We start from the raw sequence: 19,244 nt of genomic DNA, 5'->3' as shown, positions 1-19,244 counted from the left end.
TGTCTGAAGCAGTCTTGTGTCATATGGCTGGCGGCCCACCAATCTCCAAGGTGACAGAGGATTTCTGAGTGTCAGGTCCCCATTCACAATGATCACACATTAAGCTGATCGAATCAGACTGCAGGCCTGCTTCCTGACTAACTCAATTTGTCCTCATACGCTTCCTTCTGCACGCTGCGCAGATGCAGGCATACACACGCACCCCACACCCACGGACACGGTGTGCACTATTTTGCCCTTGTGCACATGAGCAGAAAACTAACAGTGATTGGGGTAGCACCTATTGAGCCTTCATGAAAAGCACAGACAGATGTTACCCTGGCAACTGTTGGCATATATTTTCAGGAGGACCCACATTTTCTGTATGACTTGTATTGTTTTGGTTCCCTTTCAATAGCCATGGCATCCCTGGACTGCTACTCTACCTTCAGGGGCAAACTCCCACAGCCATTGGTTTCTCTAGCTCCCTCCCTCCCCCTTCTCTCTGAAACCAAGCCATATGGATAAAAAAAAACAACAACTGATTTTTACTAGTTAAATTCCCATGGTATAGACAAGTTTTTTGAAGTACTTCCGCTTTACTTCCTTATGTCTGCTCGCAACTTCCGTTTTGGAATTTCTCCATCCAAAACAACAGTGGAGCTGGAGTAACATTACTCATCAAAATCCCTTAAAAAGACAATTTGGAAATACCGCATCCATCTGCCATCATCACGACAGGGGAGGACATGTTCATGAAGGCAGATGTGTAACCAAGCTCGTGCCGCCACAAAGACCGGGGGTTTTTGTAGCTGTGTTGCCACTGTGTTGTGGAAGGTATGTTCTTCCTTTCCCTGCATTTTCATGTGTCCGGTGCTCAAACAATACTAAAGCTAAAATCTTGCGCATGAAACGACTTTTTGCCTTTGATATTATTATCACGATGAAGATTGTAATTATGATGATCTTTAATATTATTTACTACAACTAATGTATCTACTGCTAGCCTGTTGCTAATCAGTATGTGCAGCATGGCACAATTATGTAAAGTTTTTTGTTCGTTTGTTTACAGGTGGAAAACGCTGTTAGGCATGTGAAGGCAACTTGACTTTTACGTTGATGGACATACAGTGCCTTGCAAAAGTATTCGGCCCCCTTGAATCTTGCAACCTTTCGCCACATTTCAAGCTTCAAACATAAAGATATGAAATTTAATTTTTTTGTCAAGAATCAACAACAAGTGGGACACAATCGTGAAGTGGAACAACATTTATTGGATAATTTAAACTTTTTTAACAAATAAAAAACTGAAAAGTGGGGCGTGCAATATTATTCGGCCCCTTTACTTTCAGTGCAGCAAACTCACTCCAGAAGTTCAGTGAGGATCTCTGAATGATCCAATGTTGTCCTAAATGACCGATGATGATAAATAGAATCCACCTGTGTGTAATCAAGTCTCCGTATAAATGCACCTGCTCTGTGATAGTCTCAGGGTTCTGTTTAAAGTGCAGAGAGCATTATGAAAACCAAGGAACACACCAGGCAGGTCCGAGATACTGTTGTGGAGAAGTTTAAAGCCGGGTTTGGATACAAAAAGATTTCCCAAGCTTTAAACATCTCAAGGAGCACTGTGCAAGCCATCATATTGAAATGGAAGGAGCATCAGACCACTGCAAATCTACCAAGACCCGGCCGTCCTTCCAAACTTTCTTCTCAAACAAGGAGAAAACTGATCAGAGATGCAGCCAAGAGGCCCATGATCACTCTGGATGAACTGCAGAGATCTACAGCTGAGGTGGGAGAGTGTCCATAGGACAACAATCAGTCGTACACTGCACAAATCTGGCCTTTATGGAAGAGTGGCAAGAAGAAAGCCATTTCTCAAAGATATCCATAAAGAGTCTCGTTTAAAGTTTGCCACAAGCCACCTGGGAGACACACCAAACATGTGGAAGAAGGTGCTCTGGTCAGATGAAACCAAAATTGAACTTTTTGGCCACAATGCAAAACGATATGTTTGGCGTAAAAGCAACACAGCTCATCACCCTGAACACACCATCCCCACTGTCAAACATGGTGGTGGCAGCATCATGGTTTGGGCCTGCTTTTCTTCAGCAGGGACAGGGATGACAAGATGGTTAAAATTGACGGGAAGATGGATGCAGCCAAATACAGGAACATTCTGGAAGAAAACCTGTTGGTATCTGCACAAGACCTGAGACTGGGACGGAGATTTATCTTCCAACAGGACAATGATCCAAAACATAAAGCCAAATCTACAATGGAATGGTTAAAAAATTAACGTATCCAGGTGTTAGAATGGCTAAGTCAAAGTCCAGACCTGAATCCAATCGAGAATTTGTGGAAAGAGCTGAAGACTGCTGTTCACAAACACTCTCCATCCAACCTCACTGAGCTCGAGCTGTTTTGCAAGGAAGAATGGGCAAGAATGTCAGTCTCTCGATGTGCAAAACTGATAGAAACATACCCCAAGCGACTTGCAGCTGTAATTGGAGCAAAAGGTGGCGCTACAAAGTATTAACGCAAGGGGGCCGAATAATATTGCACGCCCCACTTTTCAGTTTTTTATTTGTTAAAAAAGTTTAAATTATCCAATAAATTTTGTTCCACTTCACGATTGTGTCCCACTTGTTGTTGATTCTTGACAAAAAATTAAAATTTTATATCTTTATGTTTGAAGCCTGAAATGTGGCGAAAGGTTGCAAGGTTCAAGGGGGCCGAATACTTTTGCAAGGCACTGTATATCAAGGATACGTGCGTTCTACTTTGATGATGGAAGGCTCGACTCCCGGGGGCGGCCGAGAGGCAGGGGCTGGAAACAGATGGTGGCTTGTCTCGCTGTGGGCTGCCAGCTCGATCCCGAGATCCAACTATGAGCTTTTTAACTGCAGCAGAAAGCCCTTCTGAATGCCACCGAGGGTATTGTAATGTCAGGTTAAAGTTTGGTGAGGTTAACGTTTGGTCAGGCTCCCTTAAGCTTTACTGTCTGATAACACATTCCTCATATGCTCAACCTTCGTTAATATTTTTCTTATAATTTTATAAATTGTGATTTATTGACCTGTTTTGCACATGCACAAATCATTTGAAATAAAACAAGAAATTGAATCATGTTAAAAAAGAATGACATACTATTTTTGTTTATATGTACATACCTTGTGGTATTTCCTTGTAACGACCAAATCCGTGTCGGCCCTTCTGCATTTGGCAATGTAATATAATTTGTCATTTCACCTCATTTTGGTCACTCTAGTGGCAGACGTATCAATCTACACCTCACGTCAACACAGGCTGACCGATTGTTCTAATTTAGTCCACGAATAATCAACGAAGTAATGAGAACAATTACACAACCTTATCCACATCTTATCTACGTCGTGCTGAATCCATTTTTGGAGATTCCGTGAGTTCCTCTGCTTTAATTTTATAGTTTTAACTTTGTCAACACACTGCTTACATCAATCGCAATTTATGTTGTTCTTTCTAAATCGGAAGTTCGGAGCAGACATTTTTCAAGATGGCGCTGTCCATATTTGGCTCAGGAAACTTGTCTAAAGATTTATATTTAGCAACACAGACAGTGTTCTTGCTACATTCATCATTCTCATTGTTAACATCATGCTAACAAGGAGTTAACATATAAGTTAACGATTGTCAACCAGTCAAAGGCGGAATAATGTTTGTTAAGGATAGTTTTGGTAGAAATAGAGGCATATAATTTTGTTTAAACAGAAATGAAATCCAGATTGTGCGTAAATCATTGTACAAATTGTGGCTAGAAGGCTGTCGCTCACCCAAAGTCAGCTGGCATATGTCTAAGATCAGTAAACGACCAAAATGTGAGTTGATGGATCTCCTAAATCCATATGTACAGTGGTATGAAAAAGTATCTGAAGCTTTTGGAGTTTCTCACAGTTCTGCATAAAATCACCATCATATGTGATCTGATCTTTGTCAAAATCACACAAATGAAAAAACAGTGTCTGCTAAAACCACCCAAACTTTTACAGGTTTTCGTATTTTAATGAGGATAGTATGCAAACAATGACAGAAGGGGGTGGGGAATAAGTAAGTGAACCATCACATTTAATATTTTCTGCCCCCCCCCCCCCCCCCCCCCCCCCCGGCAGAAATAACTTCAACTAGACGCTTCCTGTATCTGCTGATCAGTTTGGCACATCGATCAGGACTAATCTTGGCCCATTCTTCTCTACAAAACTGCTGTAGTTCAGTCAGATTCCTGGGATGGTTGACATGAATCGCTGTCTTTAGGTCATGCCACAGCATCTCAATGGGGTTCAAGTCTTGACTTTGACTTGGCCACTCGAGAACGTGTATTTTTTTCTTCTGAAACCATTCTGAAGTTGATTTACCTCTGTCTTTTGGATCATTGTCTTTTGCAGCATCCATCCTCTTTTTAGCTTCATCTGTCTAACAGACGGCCTCAGGTTTTCCTGCAAAACATCCTGATGAACTTTTGAATTAATTCTTCCATTAATGATTGCATGTTGTCCAGGCCCCGAGGCAGAAAAACAGCCCAAATCATGATGCTCCCTCCACCATGCTTCACGGTGAAGATAATGTGTGGATGTTGGTGAGCTGTTCCATTTTTCCTCCACACGACGTTTTGTGGTACTCCCAAACAATTGAACTTTGGTTTCAGCAGTCCACAAAATATTTTGCCAAAACTTATGTGGAGTGTCCATGTGCCTTTTTGCAAACATTAAACGAGCAACAATGTTTTTTAAAATTTTTTCTTATAGACAGCAGTGACTTCCTCCGTGGAGTCCTCCCATGAACACGATTCTTGTTCATAGTTTTACATGTCGTTGTTGTGTGCACAGAGATATTGGACTGTGCCAGTGATTTCTGTAAGTTTTAGCAGACGCTCTAGGGTTCTTTTTAACCTCTCTGAGTATTCCGCGCTGAACTCTTGGCGTCATCTTAGGAGGACGGCCACTACTTGGGAGAGAAGCAACAGCGCCAAACTCTCTCCATTTGTAGACAACTTCTCTAACTCTTGATTGATTAACATCCAGACTTTTAGAGATGGTTCTGTGTCCTTTCCCAGCATTATGCAAATCAACACTTCATGATCGCAGGTCTTCAGACAGCTCTTTTGACCAAGCCATGATGCACATCAGATGATGCTTCTCATCAAGACAATTCTTACCAGGTGTGTGTTTTATAGTGGGCAGGGCAGCTTTAAACCACTCATTAGGGATGGGGCACACACCTGATTAATTTTTTTGGGGTAAAAATTGGTTTTAATTGCTCTATAAGTCTCCTTAGGCAGAGGGATCACTTACTTATTTTTCTCCCTTCTCTCATTGTTTGCACGCTATCCTCATTAAAATATATAAACCTATAAATCTTTCGGTGGTTTTAGTTAAAGCAGACACTATTTTTACATCTGTGTGATTTTGACAAAGATCAGATCATATTTGATGGTGATTTGTTGCAGAAATGCGAGAAATTCCAAAAGGTTTAGATGCTTTTTCATACCACTGTAGAGCTCACCTATTTTTCCATAATTCTGCAGATTGAGTTCGATTAAGCGGTAGATGATGGATGGATGGATGGATGGATGGATGGATGGATGGATGGATGGATGGATGGATGGATGGATGGATGGATGGATGGATGGATGGATGGATGGATGGATGGATGGATGGATGGATAAACTTGCTGTGGGACACCTTGACTTCCTGATGTCAAACCCATTAAACACATTTGAGAAGAACAGAAATGATAAACCAGGCCCTCTCCCAAGGACAACATCATTTATTTCTTTGGGGTGAATAGGTGCAACATACTCAGAGAGTATCTCTGCAGAGAGTGTCTCTAGAGAAGACAAGAGGTGACTACAAAGAATTGCAAAGGGGGGATTTCTTAGAATTTCATTTACTGTAGCCAGAAATTGCATCATAAACCAGCATGTATTTTCTTTTCTCCTCTTATCATGAATTCTTCTGTGTCCCTTTCAGACAGCCTACAAGCCCTGGCTATGTGCCCAGTATTTCCCCATTACCCAGCAGTCATGTCAAAGAAAGGTATCGTGCCACCAGTACTGCCTGGAGGTCCAACAGAGCTGTCCATTCATCCTACCGGACAATGACGACTTGATCCATGGTGGCAGCCCCAGCTTCATCTGTGCAGGTTATTGTCAACTTTGTATGCCTAATGCTGTGTTTTCAAATCTTGACAGATCCAAGCCTTGTGTTTTAATTTCTGAGATTGTTGCATTTAGTCACGGAGATGGAACTTAAAATCTGGAAATCTGAAAGTCCCCTGTAAGGCTACGCTAACAACACAGGGTGTGATGACCAATTCAGATTTTTGGTTAATTCCGATTTGTCTGTATACCCATTCATAATTTATAGCCGTTCATAATTTAGAAACATATGACACTTGCAGTGTAAATGAAACGTGATCGCGAAAATACTCACATGCAATGCAATGCAACACGTTACGATGTGTCATAGTGTTTAGGTATGTAAATATGGTCCCTTGAGGAGGGTTTTTTCATTAAGGCCAATTTTGAGGATTTTATGCTACCAGAGCCATTTTTTCCTAACCTGATAGCTTCACGTGTGGTATCAAGAAGAAATAGGTATTTTCTGCACCTTCGTCTCCCATTGCTTTTTCACGTCTGTTGTTTGTTTTGTTGAACAGTGGTGATCTATTCTACTTTCTGTTGATGTATAATTTGCATTCATATGCAGAAGTGCCGGATAGATATCAGATTCTTATCCACATACAAATGAGACCAAGTCAGATTTGAACGAAATCAGATTATGAATGTTCAGATAGGTGTCACATTCTGGCAAAGAAATCGAATTTGACCTGCAGTGTGAACGCAGCCTAAATTAACCGATTGAAAGCTTAAACACTCACCGAGGTTACGTTCACACTGCAGGCCAATTAGCTTTTTTACCCATATGCTGACATTTTCGTGCAGTATGAACAGTTAAATTCTGTGATTCATTCATTTTCCCAGCTGTTTATCCTCACGAGGGTTGCCAAGGTCCTGGAGCCTATCCCTGCTAGCTATGGTCAGTAGGCGGGGTACACCCTGAATCTGTTGCCAGCCAATCGTAGGGCACGAGTAGATGAACTATCTTTCACGCACACTCATACATACAATGCAAGTTTTTAGGAACTCCACAAACTGACCGAACTGATATTAGAACTTTAAGGCAGGTGTACTAACCACCCGGACACCGTGCCCAGTCAAATTCTGATGTTTGCAAATCCGACCAGGGACTTTTTCATATTTGGATATAATTCCCATATGTATCCAATGCTTCTGAACTATGAACGCTCAACCATACACATCCGAACTCTACGATATCAACAAGTGAAATACGTCACTACTCTTAGAAAAAACAACACACTTAAACGAGCAATGGAGGATAAAGGTGCAAAAAATTACCTTTTACTTCTTGATACTGCACGTGAACCTTTAAGGCTGAAAAATGTTGGCTCCGGTATGCTCCATAAAACTGTGACCGCTGAGATCTCCTAAAGGGACCACATTTACTTCTGTAAACACTGTCACACACGACGACATGTCACGCGTGTCACTGTGTGCATGTGTGTGACATCATAGAAGTGTTCCGTTCAAACCTACCCTGGCAATGTAGCCTTAGGCTAGGTTCACACCTCAGGGCATGTTGCCCATGTCAGATTTTTTGGTAATATTGATATTTCTATGTAACGGTTCATATTGCATGAACATTTGCTACTCGCAGGCTGAGGGGAACGCTTCCATAACGTCCCACGCATAGGCACGGTGACTCGTGTCACACGTCGTTGTGTTTCACAGTGTTTACGGAACTAAATGCGGTCCCTTCGGGAGGTCTCAACATTTCTTTTAACCTAATAGCTTCACGTGCGGTGTCAAGAAGCAAAGGATATTTTTTTATTTGTGCCTTTGTCCAGCATTGCTTGTTCGTGTCTGATGTTTTTTTTTTTTAAACAGCAGTGACGTATTCCACTTGTTGATGACGTATATATCACATGTGTACTGATGCATCAGATGCATTGGGTCCATATCCGATTTATATCCACAAATGAAAAAGGCCCAGGTCGGATTTGAAAACATAGGAATTGGATTGTTCATACGGCATGAAAATGTCAGTAATGGGCAAAAAAACAAAACTGGAATTGAGCTGTGGTGTGAACGTAGCCATAGTCTACTTTACAGTGACAGACAACACCTATTTGAAATGACTTTGTATTTCTGAGATGTCTATTAATGGAGAACAAAAAGTTTAATGACACAGCTTACGAGCAGAGCCATTTTGTGATATCTGTTATACTCACACCACATTACACACAGGCAGTGTTGTTAATTTTACTTTAAAAAAGTAATTAATTACAGTTACAAATTACTTCTCCCAAAAAGTAATTGCGTTAGTAACTCAGTTACCTGAATGTAAGAGTAATTAGTTACTTGGCAAAGTAACTAGTGATAATTTTTTTTTTCTCAAAAAACAAACAAACAAACAAAAAACAGGTCACTCAATGTAAAGCTTAAAGGGTTTGGGGGACAGTTGGCCCTAGCCCAATTCTTTACCCTCCACTTAACTAGACACAAGGGTATTGCGATAACTAGCTGGTAATCTTTGCTATGTGTGGAAGTCATTTAAAGTTGTGAATCAATCGTTAAAGTTGTTAAAATTGCTCCCGTTATTGCATTAGTTCCCTTCTGTCTACTTTAAACATGTGTAAGTTTTAAAACTTTTTCATCATTTAAAGATAGATTTAAGTTAAGATTTTGCCGATTTAGGAGCATTTTAGATTTAAAAAAAAAAAAAAAAAAAAATTACTTAGGTTCGCTAGGAAGGATCTCTACATCAGGGCCTTCCTGAGAGGTCTACTGCTTTAAGATGGCGGCTGTTTACTAATGCATGTGTCCTTAAAACATGTTGGCAATGCAGCTGTGTCTGTCATTTGCATCTAGTTCTATAATATGATATCTACCGTGTCATGTGGGCGTAGTTTGTCGGCTATGGCTACAGTCAGGTATTATTGGAGCCACCTAGCATCGCGGTTGCAACGGCCCCACTCCTGCTCTGCTCTCGTCCCCGTGAGTCCGTTTCTCTCAGACTTTTTTTATTCAACCAACTTAGTAACGCATAGTAACGCACGCCTTTCCCGCCTCAGTAACGGTAACGGCGTTGCCAAGATGAGAAAAGTAATTAATTAGATTACTCATTACTTAAAAAAATAACGCCGTTAGTAACGCCGTTATATTGTAACGCCGTTATTAACAACACTGGTGCATGTGATCAAATCACATTTATTTCTAAAGCCCTTTACAAAAACCTGAAAGGTCCTCACAGTGCTTTACAACAACGACAACCATAGTTCATGATACATAAAAGGCAAGAAAGTACAATACAATAACATTAGGGAAAAAATAAAAAAAATAACGCATCGCGATAAAATTAAAAACTGCAAATATAACAGATAACATCCAATAAGACCGGTCATGTGCCAGTATATTCCATCACACACATGCATCACAAAGCATTCACAAAGACAGTTTACCAGCATATTCCATCCCACTCATGGATCACAAAGCATATGTCACAAGGACAGTTTGCTCTTTGATGTGTCACAAAGAACAACTTAGAACAGGATATAAGGCACGAAAACATAGTATTCAGTGTCAGTTCGTCAGCGAATTCAGCATATGTTTGCATGCCAACTAGCCATTACTGCTTGACCTGATTGTTTTCTTTGTCAACATCAATAAAATCCTGTGCCTGTGATACGCAACTGGTTCCTCCGTCTCATACATGACAAAAACCCTTCAGAAATAAGAAATAAAAAAAACCAGGTTTCCCTTTTCTGGAGAAAAAGCGAGTCTAAAAAAGTGGGTCATTTAACCGTGATTAAAAAGGGCCTATATTTGTAATGGGGCAGAATTCAGGGGGTAGGCTATTCCACAACCTGGGGGCGGCAACTGCAAAAGAAAGGTCACCCCACTGTTTCCCAACCTAGGAACTTGCAAAAGAAGCTTGCCAGTAGGATGAAGAGCCCTGCCAGAGTTACGGAAGGTTAAAATCTCTGATAAATAAGGAGCCTGGCCATTAATAGAATTAAAAACAAACAGTAAAAGTTTGAAATCAATTCTAAAATGAACTGGAAGCCAGTGGAGCAATGATAGCATGGGGGTAATGTGTGATCATGAGTATTAATGATGACTCAGGAAGGACGGGCAATCTGGGATACCAGCATTTGATTGACTGAAATCGTACTAGCAATAGCATACCGCACGAGTCAGTTCTGCTCATTAATCTTCATGACGTTAGCAACTGTTGCTAAGGGGGGACACGCTCACGTTTGTCCCTCATGCTAGATGCATGTAGTATACGAACGAGATGTTTACTGAGCTAAACCTACAAATTCTGTCTGAAAATGATGTCCCTGCTGCCAAATTCACCGGTAAAGATTTGAAAGAACATAAATATGTTCAGTTAAAGGGATGGCTTGAGTGTCGAGGGCTGAAAAAGAACCGACCTGATCCACTCCTTTTTCCTTACACCACTGACAATGACGTTCTCCTGTTTCAACAAGCTATCCGTTACCACCATATGCCCTGTCTTTGTTATATATTATATCCGCTGGTTGTCTTACGTCTCTGACCGTTCATGGAGGTAATTTATAGTGTTAGTTTTGTGTAGCGATCCCAAATGCTACTCAGTGACAGCCTACGAACACTTTTAATTTTTTCATCAATAACAAATCTTAATTTTAGAGGTGCACGATAATTATCGGTCTGTTAATTATTGGTCCGATAATAGGAGTTATGACGTCATCCCAATAAATCCAGTAACATTAGTAATAGGCCCAGTGGATTGGGATGTGTAGGTTTGAGTTGTTTCATGGTCCAAGACCTCAAAAGTCTCCTCTACTGTTGCACCAAATGTTTTATCTGCTGACAAAGCACAATACCTGTTGGGTCTTATGTTTGCTCATTGTTCAGGGGAACACATCATCAATGGTATTGACTAATTGATTGTGATTGACTCAAATTATATTTATTTGAAAAAGTAGATATGGGCACTTTATTTGAAGTCAAAACTGTTCTTGTCTTTGTTTTGTTCATTATAATAATGTTCATGTTGTCATGAAAATTCTGGTTAGGTCAAAGGCAAATCTTTGCTGAATCCACCACCAGTATTTTTGGCCTACAGGTGTTCAAAACCCATGTGAATTTACATTTTAAAAGTATATATATATATATATATATATATATATGTATATATATCAGTTATTGTATCGGTATCGGCCTTGAGGAGCAGGAAGTTATCTATATCCGTATCGGTTACAAAAAAATGGATATCGTGCACTCCTACTTAATTCTGTTAATTTATTTACACTTCCCCCTTACTAAAGTTGTTTCTTTACAACAGAAAGGGTAACAACGGTGGCAGTCAGATATCACTTTAATTTTTTTCAGGTCATTCATTGTCAGACAGAAGCAGAACGGCAAAACGCCGTGCTAAAAAATAATAAAAAATATCAAGATGGCTTACCTCTTTGTCTTCTGAAGGACCATGGCCCCGACAAAATGTTTACTGCATATGAAATGTGAACCTTGTTGGCATTAAACTGGTCTTTTGGACGTCCTTCAATATGCAATCATTAATGGAAGTTAATCCATTCTTCACATTTTTTCCTCCGAGTTTTTGGTTTCGGGAAACGTATTAAGAAAACATCCTTCATATGTCGTAATGTCTAGAGTCGTTTTTACAGGTTCCATAGCAGCAGTGTTTGATCCGCATGTTTATTTTTGAAAAATTACCAGAGAAAACAAGCAGAAATATTCTATAATGGATTGTATGCGAGGGCGTGTGTGTAATGTCACACTTTTACTTCCGCATTACGATGGCGACGTCACGATCTAAAAATAGCATTCGTACGGTACACTATTGTACCAGCCCTTTGATGAACAGCCACTTTCTGGAAATACTGACTTTTATTTAGGTTTTTCCCCACTATTACACATCAGAAAATTGTATTTTAAATTTTGTTATTGTATATTGTGTATGTTTTAAAATTAAAAAATATAGGCATACTTTTTTTTTGTCAATGTGTATAAAGATTCTTTTTGCTGAGATGTACATGTTAAAGGTGCTGTTTGTCCAATTGAGCTTTAGTAGTAATCGTAAAATTCCGTTTGTGCTGTTTTTTTTTTTTTGTTCGTTTTTTTGTAATTTTGATAATCTTCTGTCAAGGTTTTACACATTTATAGTAAAGATGTTTTTCTTTTAGGACTCTTGGGAGAACATCCACTGGAGAGCAAGGCAGAATGCTGCGATGTCCGATGGGAGTCAAACACAGACGGCCCCTCAGTCGAGAAGCTAAAAAGGACTGCCTCCTCCTGTTGGCCCAAAGGAGCCTCGCTCACCTCCACCGCCACCCCGAAACTCTATAGCGGGCGGCTGAAGCTCTGCCTGCTGGCACTTGTCCTACTGCACACAGTCATCATCATATCGGCCTCTCATAATTCCACGTTGGTGGGCGTGGTTGTCTCCTTCTCAGCAGAAAAGAGCGCATCCAACGATGACTGAGTTTTGAGATTAACTGAAGTTTTAAGAAGCGTTTTGCTTTTGCCAACATCGTATTGTGACGTTGGCACTTTGGGATCGCCTCTTTTCTGCGCTGTCGGAAAAACACAGGAAGTGGGAGGGCTTTACTGAAGCGTAGGGTGGACTGGACCACCCTCTTAAAGAAGTGACCTCTCTCCACTTAAAACCTGCTCATTGTTTCTATTCCTGCCATATGTTTTGGAGCACGTTGTGCCTCCACCTTTCCTTTCCTTCTGTTTTTTTTTTTTTTTTAATGTGTTTTCGTGTCTCGATTGCACATCAAAGTGGACAGCGATGAAGTGTGCCCCCCTGCTCGTCGTTACATTCAAAAATTTGATGCCTTCTTTTTGAGTCATCCATGCTATTCCTTTCCTCTTCCTTCATGGTTAATACCTTGAAGTAACTCATCCATCAGTCTTTTTTCAGCATACACTGCAGTCATTTTTCAGCAATCTTTTTTTTTTTTTTTTTTTTTTTTTTTAACTCTTCCTCTCCCTAGCTCTAATGTACATGCCTGAACAGTTTAGGCCTCAAGTACACTGAGAACTAAAAGGTAACGGCCCCAAGCAGTGTGCACCTGATAGTGTTAAATTTACCTCATGATGGCTCTAAACTGACAGTTTGTTGTCTATAAGACTGTAGGAATGAAAAAGGGGTGAAAAAGTAGAAAACCGGAAGGTTGTTGATGCCAAACCCCAGGGGCCTCATTTATCAACTGCATTCATAAAGTATCCATTGACCCATTTATATCATGCACTCAATGTTTGGGATTATGCTTTGGTATTAATTAACCCTACTCATCTCATAATCTTTGGGCACCCTACTGCAAATGCTAAAAGTGGTGCCTTACAATATGAGTGACCCGATTTATGACTTTTTGGTTTGAACGGAATTAGCCCGTGTTGGGTTTAAACGCTCATACCATCTCTTCATTATTACGCTAGTTGGGGCAGAATGCACAGTATGTTTTTTTTTTTTTTTTTTTTTTTCAAAAAAAAAACAATCAGATTTTGTATTGGCTAGTGGCAGTCTGCACAAGCAGCGGATTCTTGACAAAAATGTCTGTTGATCTAGTTTAGGACACCACTTCAATTAATTTAGGTAGGATCAGGATGTAACATCCAACCTCTTTGTGAATGCAATCAAAAATGTTTCTTTTATTTTATTAAACATGACACTTTAAAAGACATTTTTCATTTGTCTTCACTCAGGTTGATAATTGAGACCCCACATCTTGAGTGCCTCTATGCTGTACACCCCTCGTCAGGCCAGAAGTGGCAATGGAGCAATATTATACCTGTTTCAAAATGAATCAAAGAAAGGTACTATGTTCTTCAAGCTTCACCCCTAACTAGACAAATCTATAACCCAGACATGCAAAGGGCTGCCACTGCATTGGCATGGGAGGAATGCGAGGAGATTTCAAGGGCTGAACCATCCCTGTGTATGTTTTTTTTTTTTTTAATCTGTTTTTAACTTGTGCTCATCTGCTGTTTTGTAGAGTTCAAATTGATGACTGAGTTTGTAGTTATGACATAATGAGTGTCTTAAGTGTGAAATTCTGTCCGATTAAGCCTGCAAATGACTGATTCATAATTGCCTAATGTCAAAAAGGGGGAAAGGGATATTAGAGGAGGAGAGGGGCCACACTCAAAAGATATTTAACAAGTCTGTCTGACGCATTCAATTGCATGTTGACTGTGGCTTGCAAGACGGGGGGGCCTGTCTGGCCATATATCATAACAAAGCGCCAGCGATAACGCACATAAATTGTTACATAATTGTATTCCTAAACATCTCCCAGATTTGCACTTTCACAATATCAGCAAAAATCATGTGCTTAAAAATAATTGGCGAATTGGCTTGCTTCATATCGTTTATGTATAGGGTTAGCCGTATACTGTAGCTCGTGCCAGTGCGACTGGGCGTGGAAGAGGTCAGTTACAAATACGGTTAACTATAGACCACGTGCCAGTGACACCCTCATTTCCAGACACGCCCCTGTTTTGCAAGCCGCGGCCCTTCTCAAATTGTTCCCTGCTGGAAGTCGGTCAATAATTACATCTTCACCTTTCATTTGGTTAAAAAAAAAAGTTTCATTGTTTATTTTGTCGTATTATTGTAGTCCTTCTGGCCTTCAAATAGCAATTACCCGCGCAACCCCCACACACATCTTTGATTACGGTATTTGAAAATTCCTCAAAGGACACTGCAATTTCATGAAAAAAATAAGTTTATATTCCTATAACATATATTAAATATTATTGTCAGGAACTAGCATTTTTCAGTTCTAATATTTAAAAGGCACCTAAATATAAATACATTGTTACACATCCAAGTGTTTTACTGTAAAGTTGAACATAAATGAAAAACTGCTCTAAAATACTAAATGCAAATACATTGGAGTAAACCTAAATTGATACCTGCCATTTTAAAACAGACAGATGCAAACACTGACTGAACAATTTGAATGTTTAATTCTTTTTCCCCCCAAGTGCCAAACTTAGAATAAAACCTGCCCATAGAATTTCATGACTGTTGCAATTTAGAGAAAATCTTTTCAGTGTGACCCTAATACTTTTTCACAGAAATTCTAATCCAAACAGGATGCAGAATCCTCTTGCGACAATATCTCTCTTTCCTTTCTTTGAGTGAAGCCTCATTTCATCTTTTGGTTTTTAGATACAATTGGCCTATTCCCTCAAGGACTTCCTGCCTCATTAAACGTAACCTCCTAAAAGCAGGGCAAGTCATGCCAGTATCCACCTTTTGATTTTGAAAGCCGTACATAGACTTCAAACTCCTGACCCTTGTCTGATCCTGTTTGCCTGAATCCTCACTCACCCCCGAAAAAAAAAAAAACATTCCCTGGAAGACAGCAGTGGATGTATTTCTTCCTCTCATCTCTATCTGTTCTCATGTTTCGTGCATCTATGCACAAGATCCTTTCTGTTGTAAATATGTCCCCGAAAATGGCTTCCCACCCCCTTTTACGATTCACATCCTGCCTCTCTCCCAATCACTGTCTGACTCTCACTGTGATTTTTGTTAGCCTCCTCAGTTTCTGTCTGCTTTTGGAGATTATTATTGACGCATTTTTCTGTTGTCTAATGCAGTGGTGTGACTTGATGAGTAGGACTAAGTTGGATGTTTAAAAAGATGCGATGAAGAGGTCGTGAAAAAAAAGTTACAAAAAAACACTTGAATTACGAAAAGGGTTCAATTACAGACAAAAAAATGATAACGTTATCATATTGTCATACTAGAGATGCTTTAGTTTGCTATTTTTCTTTCTTTTTTTACAAAAGACTTGAAGAAATGAAATTATTTATAAAACGCGTCCCACAAGTCATGCTCTTTGTTGGACGTACAAAAAAAATGTATTTATTAACATTTTGTTCAAAATAATAAAAAATAAATATAAATTATGTTACAGATTATTTTTCAGTGTTTTTGTGAGTGCTTGGTGTGATGACAGAAAGCGTCTGAGGTCAACGGCAGGCAAATTAAATTTTTGAGCATTTGGATGCAGTCTCCATGGGAATGTGACTAAACCTACAAATCTGAGAAATGTTATATGGTTGATGAACACAATTATAGAGAAAAGGATTGTATTTTAAAAACAAACATACTGTAATGGGCGGCACAGTGGAATAGTGGTTAACAGGTTTGCCTCACAGTTCTGAGATCAAGGGTTCCAATCCTAAGCTCTGGCCTTCCTGTGTGAACACTAAATTCCCCACAAGTGTGATTGTGTGAATGGATGTTTATAAAGTGGTATGCAAAATTAACTGAACATTTTGAAATTTCTCACATTTCTGCATAAAATCACCATCAAATGTGATCTGATCTTTTCAAAATCACACAGATGTAAAAACTGTCTGGTTTAACTCAAACCATCCAAACATAGGTTTTCATATTTTAATGAGGATAGCATGCAAATAATGACAGAAGGGGGGCGGGGGGTTAGTGAACCCTCTGCCTTAGGAGGCTTAAAGAGCAATTGAAACCAATTTTTACCAAACAATTTATGTCAGGTGTGTGCCCAATCACTGATTAGTGGTTTAAAGCTGCCCTGCCCACTATGAAACACACACCTGGTAAGAATTGTCATGATGAGAAGCATTGTCTGGTGTGCATCATGGCTCGGTCAAAAGAGCTGTCTGAAGACCTGCGATCAAGGATTGTTGATTTGTATAAAGCTTGGAAAGGATACAAAACCTCTCGAAAAATCTGGATGTTCCTCATTCGACAGTCAGTGTTTTCTACAAATGGAGAGAGTTTGGCACTGTTGCTTCTCTCCCAAGGAGTGGCAGTCCACCAAAGATGACGCCAAGAGTTCAGTGCAAAATACTCAAAGAGATAAAAAAGAACCCTATCCGTGCACACATCAACTATATGTAAAACTATGGCCAAGAATGGTGTTCATGGGAGGACTCCACAGAGGAAGCCCCTGCTGTCTAAAAAAACAACAACATTGTTGCTCGTTTGATGTTCGCATAAAGGCACTTAGACACGCCACAGAAGTTTTGGCAAAATAATTTGTGGACTTATGAAATCAAAGTTGAATTGTTTGGGAGTAACACACAACTTCATGCGTGGAGGAAAAATGGAACAGCTCACCAACCTCAACACCTCATCACCACCGTGAAGCATGGTGGAGGGAGCATCATGATTTGGGGCTGTTTTCCTGGACAACTTGTAATCATTAATGGAAGAATAAATTCAAAAGTTTACCAGGATGTTTTGCAGGAAAACCTGAGGCCGTCGGTCAGACAGATAAATCTGAAAAAAAAAAAAAAAAAAAAGGATGGATGCTGCAACAAGATAATGATCCAAAACACAGAAGTACAGTATATCAACTTCAGAATGGTTTCAGAAGAACAAAATGCGCGTTCTGGAGTGGCCAAGTCAAAGTCCAGACTTGAACCCCATTGAAATGCTGTGGCATGACCAAAAGACAGCGATTCATGCCAAACATCCCACAAAACTGACTGCACTTCTGCAGTTTAGTAGAGAAGAATGGGCCAAGATTAGTCCTGATCGATGTGCCAGACTGATCTGCAGCTACCGTAAGCGTCTGGTTGAAGTTATCGCTGCCAAAATACTAAATGTGATGGTTCACTTACTTATTACCCCCCACCCTTCTGTCATTTTTTGCATAATATCCTCATTAAAATATGAAAACCTATAAATGTCTGGGTGGTTTTAGTTAAAGCAGTTTTTTCATCTGTGTGGTTTCGTCAAAGATCTGATCACATTTGATGGTGATTTTAATGCAGATATGTGAGAAATTCCAAAAGGTTCAGATACTTTTTCATACCACTGTATATGTGACCTGCAATTGACTGGCAACCAATTCAGGGTGTACCCGTTTCCTGCCCATAGTTAGCGTGTATGGGCTCCAGCACCCCTGCAGCCCTCGTGAGGATAAGCGGTACAGAATATGAATGAATGAATGAACATAACATGACCAAGGTACTTTATGGGAGAAGATAACAATTTTTGGGGAAGCACCTATACATCATGCATTCTGTACATTAACAGTAGGCTATGTATTTTTCTTGAAGTAAACCAGCACCCTACAGTGAGTACGTATTACAAATGCCAAAGATAGGTCTATTGAGGAGTCGCCTTGGTTTCAAATGATTTGCATGACAGAACAGACGCTAGCTTCTGTCATTACAATTCAAAAACGAGGCCATGCTAGAAAAATAAAATAAAAAATACCATCTCCCGCTCTTATCTGTCAACATAAAAAACTAGGTTAAAATGCAGAAAGATGAGAAAAGAAATAGGGTGTTGGTGGCATACAAGAAATACTCCACATAATGTAATGTATGTCACTGCAACGTTGAGGTGGGAGGAATTGAGTGGAAGAAACCATATTTGAGGCGAGGGGGTGCTGTATTTTTGTTATCGAAATATTTCCATTGCAATCCAATACAATATCATTTCACACTTTTGCAGCTTTTTTTATATATATATATTTGTAAAAAACAAACAAACATACAGTTGGCAATAACGATTTCTAATTTTTAGCGGTACTCAAATTCATTTTAGCGGCCTTTGAGTAGATCCAAAATAGACCAAAGACGCCTTTGACAGGAAGGTTTCGACGTTGACCTGCAGAGGGAAGCATAACATCACATTTTAAAGACATCCGTTAAACTATCTGTGTATAAAAGTTACAGGCGTTCAAATCAATCACAATTTGTTATGAGAATGTGGAGTTTTTGGACGTGAGTAGTGTTTACGTATACTTTTACAGTAACAGTATTTACTGTAAATACCTGTGTGAGTTTTATAAAATTACTACATGGCTATAGTACGCATTTAACTAGATAATTAGAAAGTTTACCCCCAGAGCTGTATACTTTATATACAAATTGAAAAACCTCACAAATGCATCAGTTTCATAAATAGTGTGTATTTAAATAGAAGAAGAAAAAAAACCATCAATATTCATATCATGGTAACAAAAGGTGCGACGTAATGGCTGAATTGACCTTTAATTTTGTGGTTCATTGTTATCATTAACCACTTTTAACAGGAGGGGGCGCCCGAGGACAGGTTGATCGGCAGCTGGCATCGTTCTCAACCTTTATTGAGCTGTGAGAAAAACACACAAACGCA

The 19,244-nt window shown here is 39.6% G+C and overlaps 1 protein-coding gene across 2 annotated transcripts in view; it reads left to right on the top strand.

The window, feature by feature from the left end:
* LOC130909352 (NALCN channel auxiliary factor 1-like) overlaps positions 1-16,802 on the top strand; it is a 54,907-nt gene extending 38,105 nt beyond the window's left edge. Inside the window, exons 2-4 of one of the 2 annotated variants that reach the window (XR_009061739.1) lie at positions 5,988-6,159; positions 12,292-13,161; positions 13,820-16,802. Coding sequence is in view for 1 of the 2 variants with exons in the window: in XM_057825703.1 (XP_057681686.1) it covers positions 5,988-6,159; positions 12,292-12,590 (471 nt within the window). In the remaining variant the exon portion in view is untranslated. Of the gene's footprint in view, positions 1-5,987; positions 6,160-12,291; positions 13,612-13,819 lie in introns of those variants that run through there. The other variant, XM_057825703.1, reaches the window with a different exon arrangement.
* The last annotated feature ends 2,442 nt before the right edge of the window (positions 16,803-19,244 follow it).

Source organism: Corythoichthys intestinalis, chromosome 2 (assembly GCF_030265065.1).
Source record: "Corythoichthys intestinalis isolate RoL2023-P3 chromosome 2, ASM3026506v1, whole genome shotgun sequence".
In the NCBI taxonomy this organism is placed as follows: domain Eukaryota; kingdom Metazoa; phylum Chordata; class Actinopteri; order Syngnathiformes; family Syngnathidae; genus Corythoichthys; species Corythoichthys intestinalis.
The sequence above is the reverse complement of the archived record's forward strand: the minus strand, read 5'-3'. Positions and strand labels throughout refer to the sequence as shown.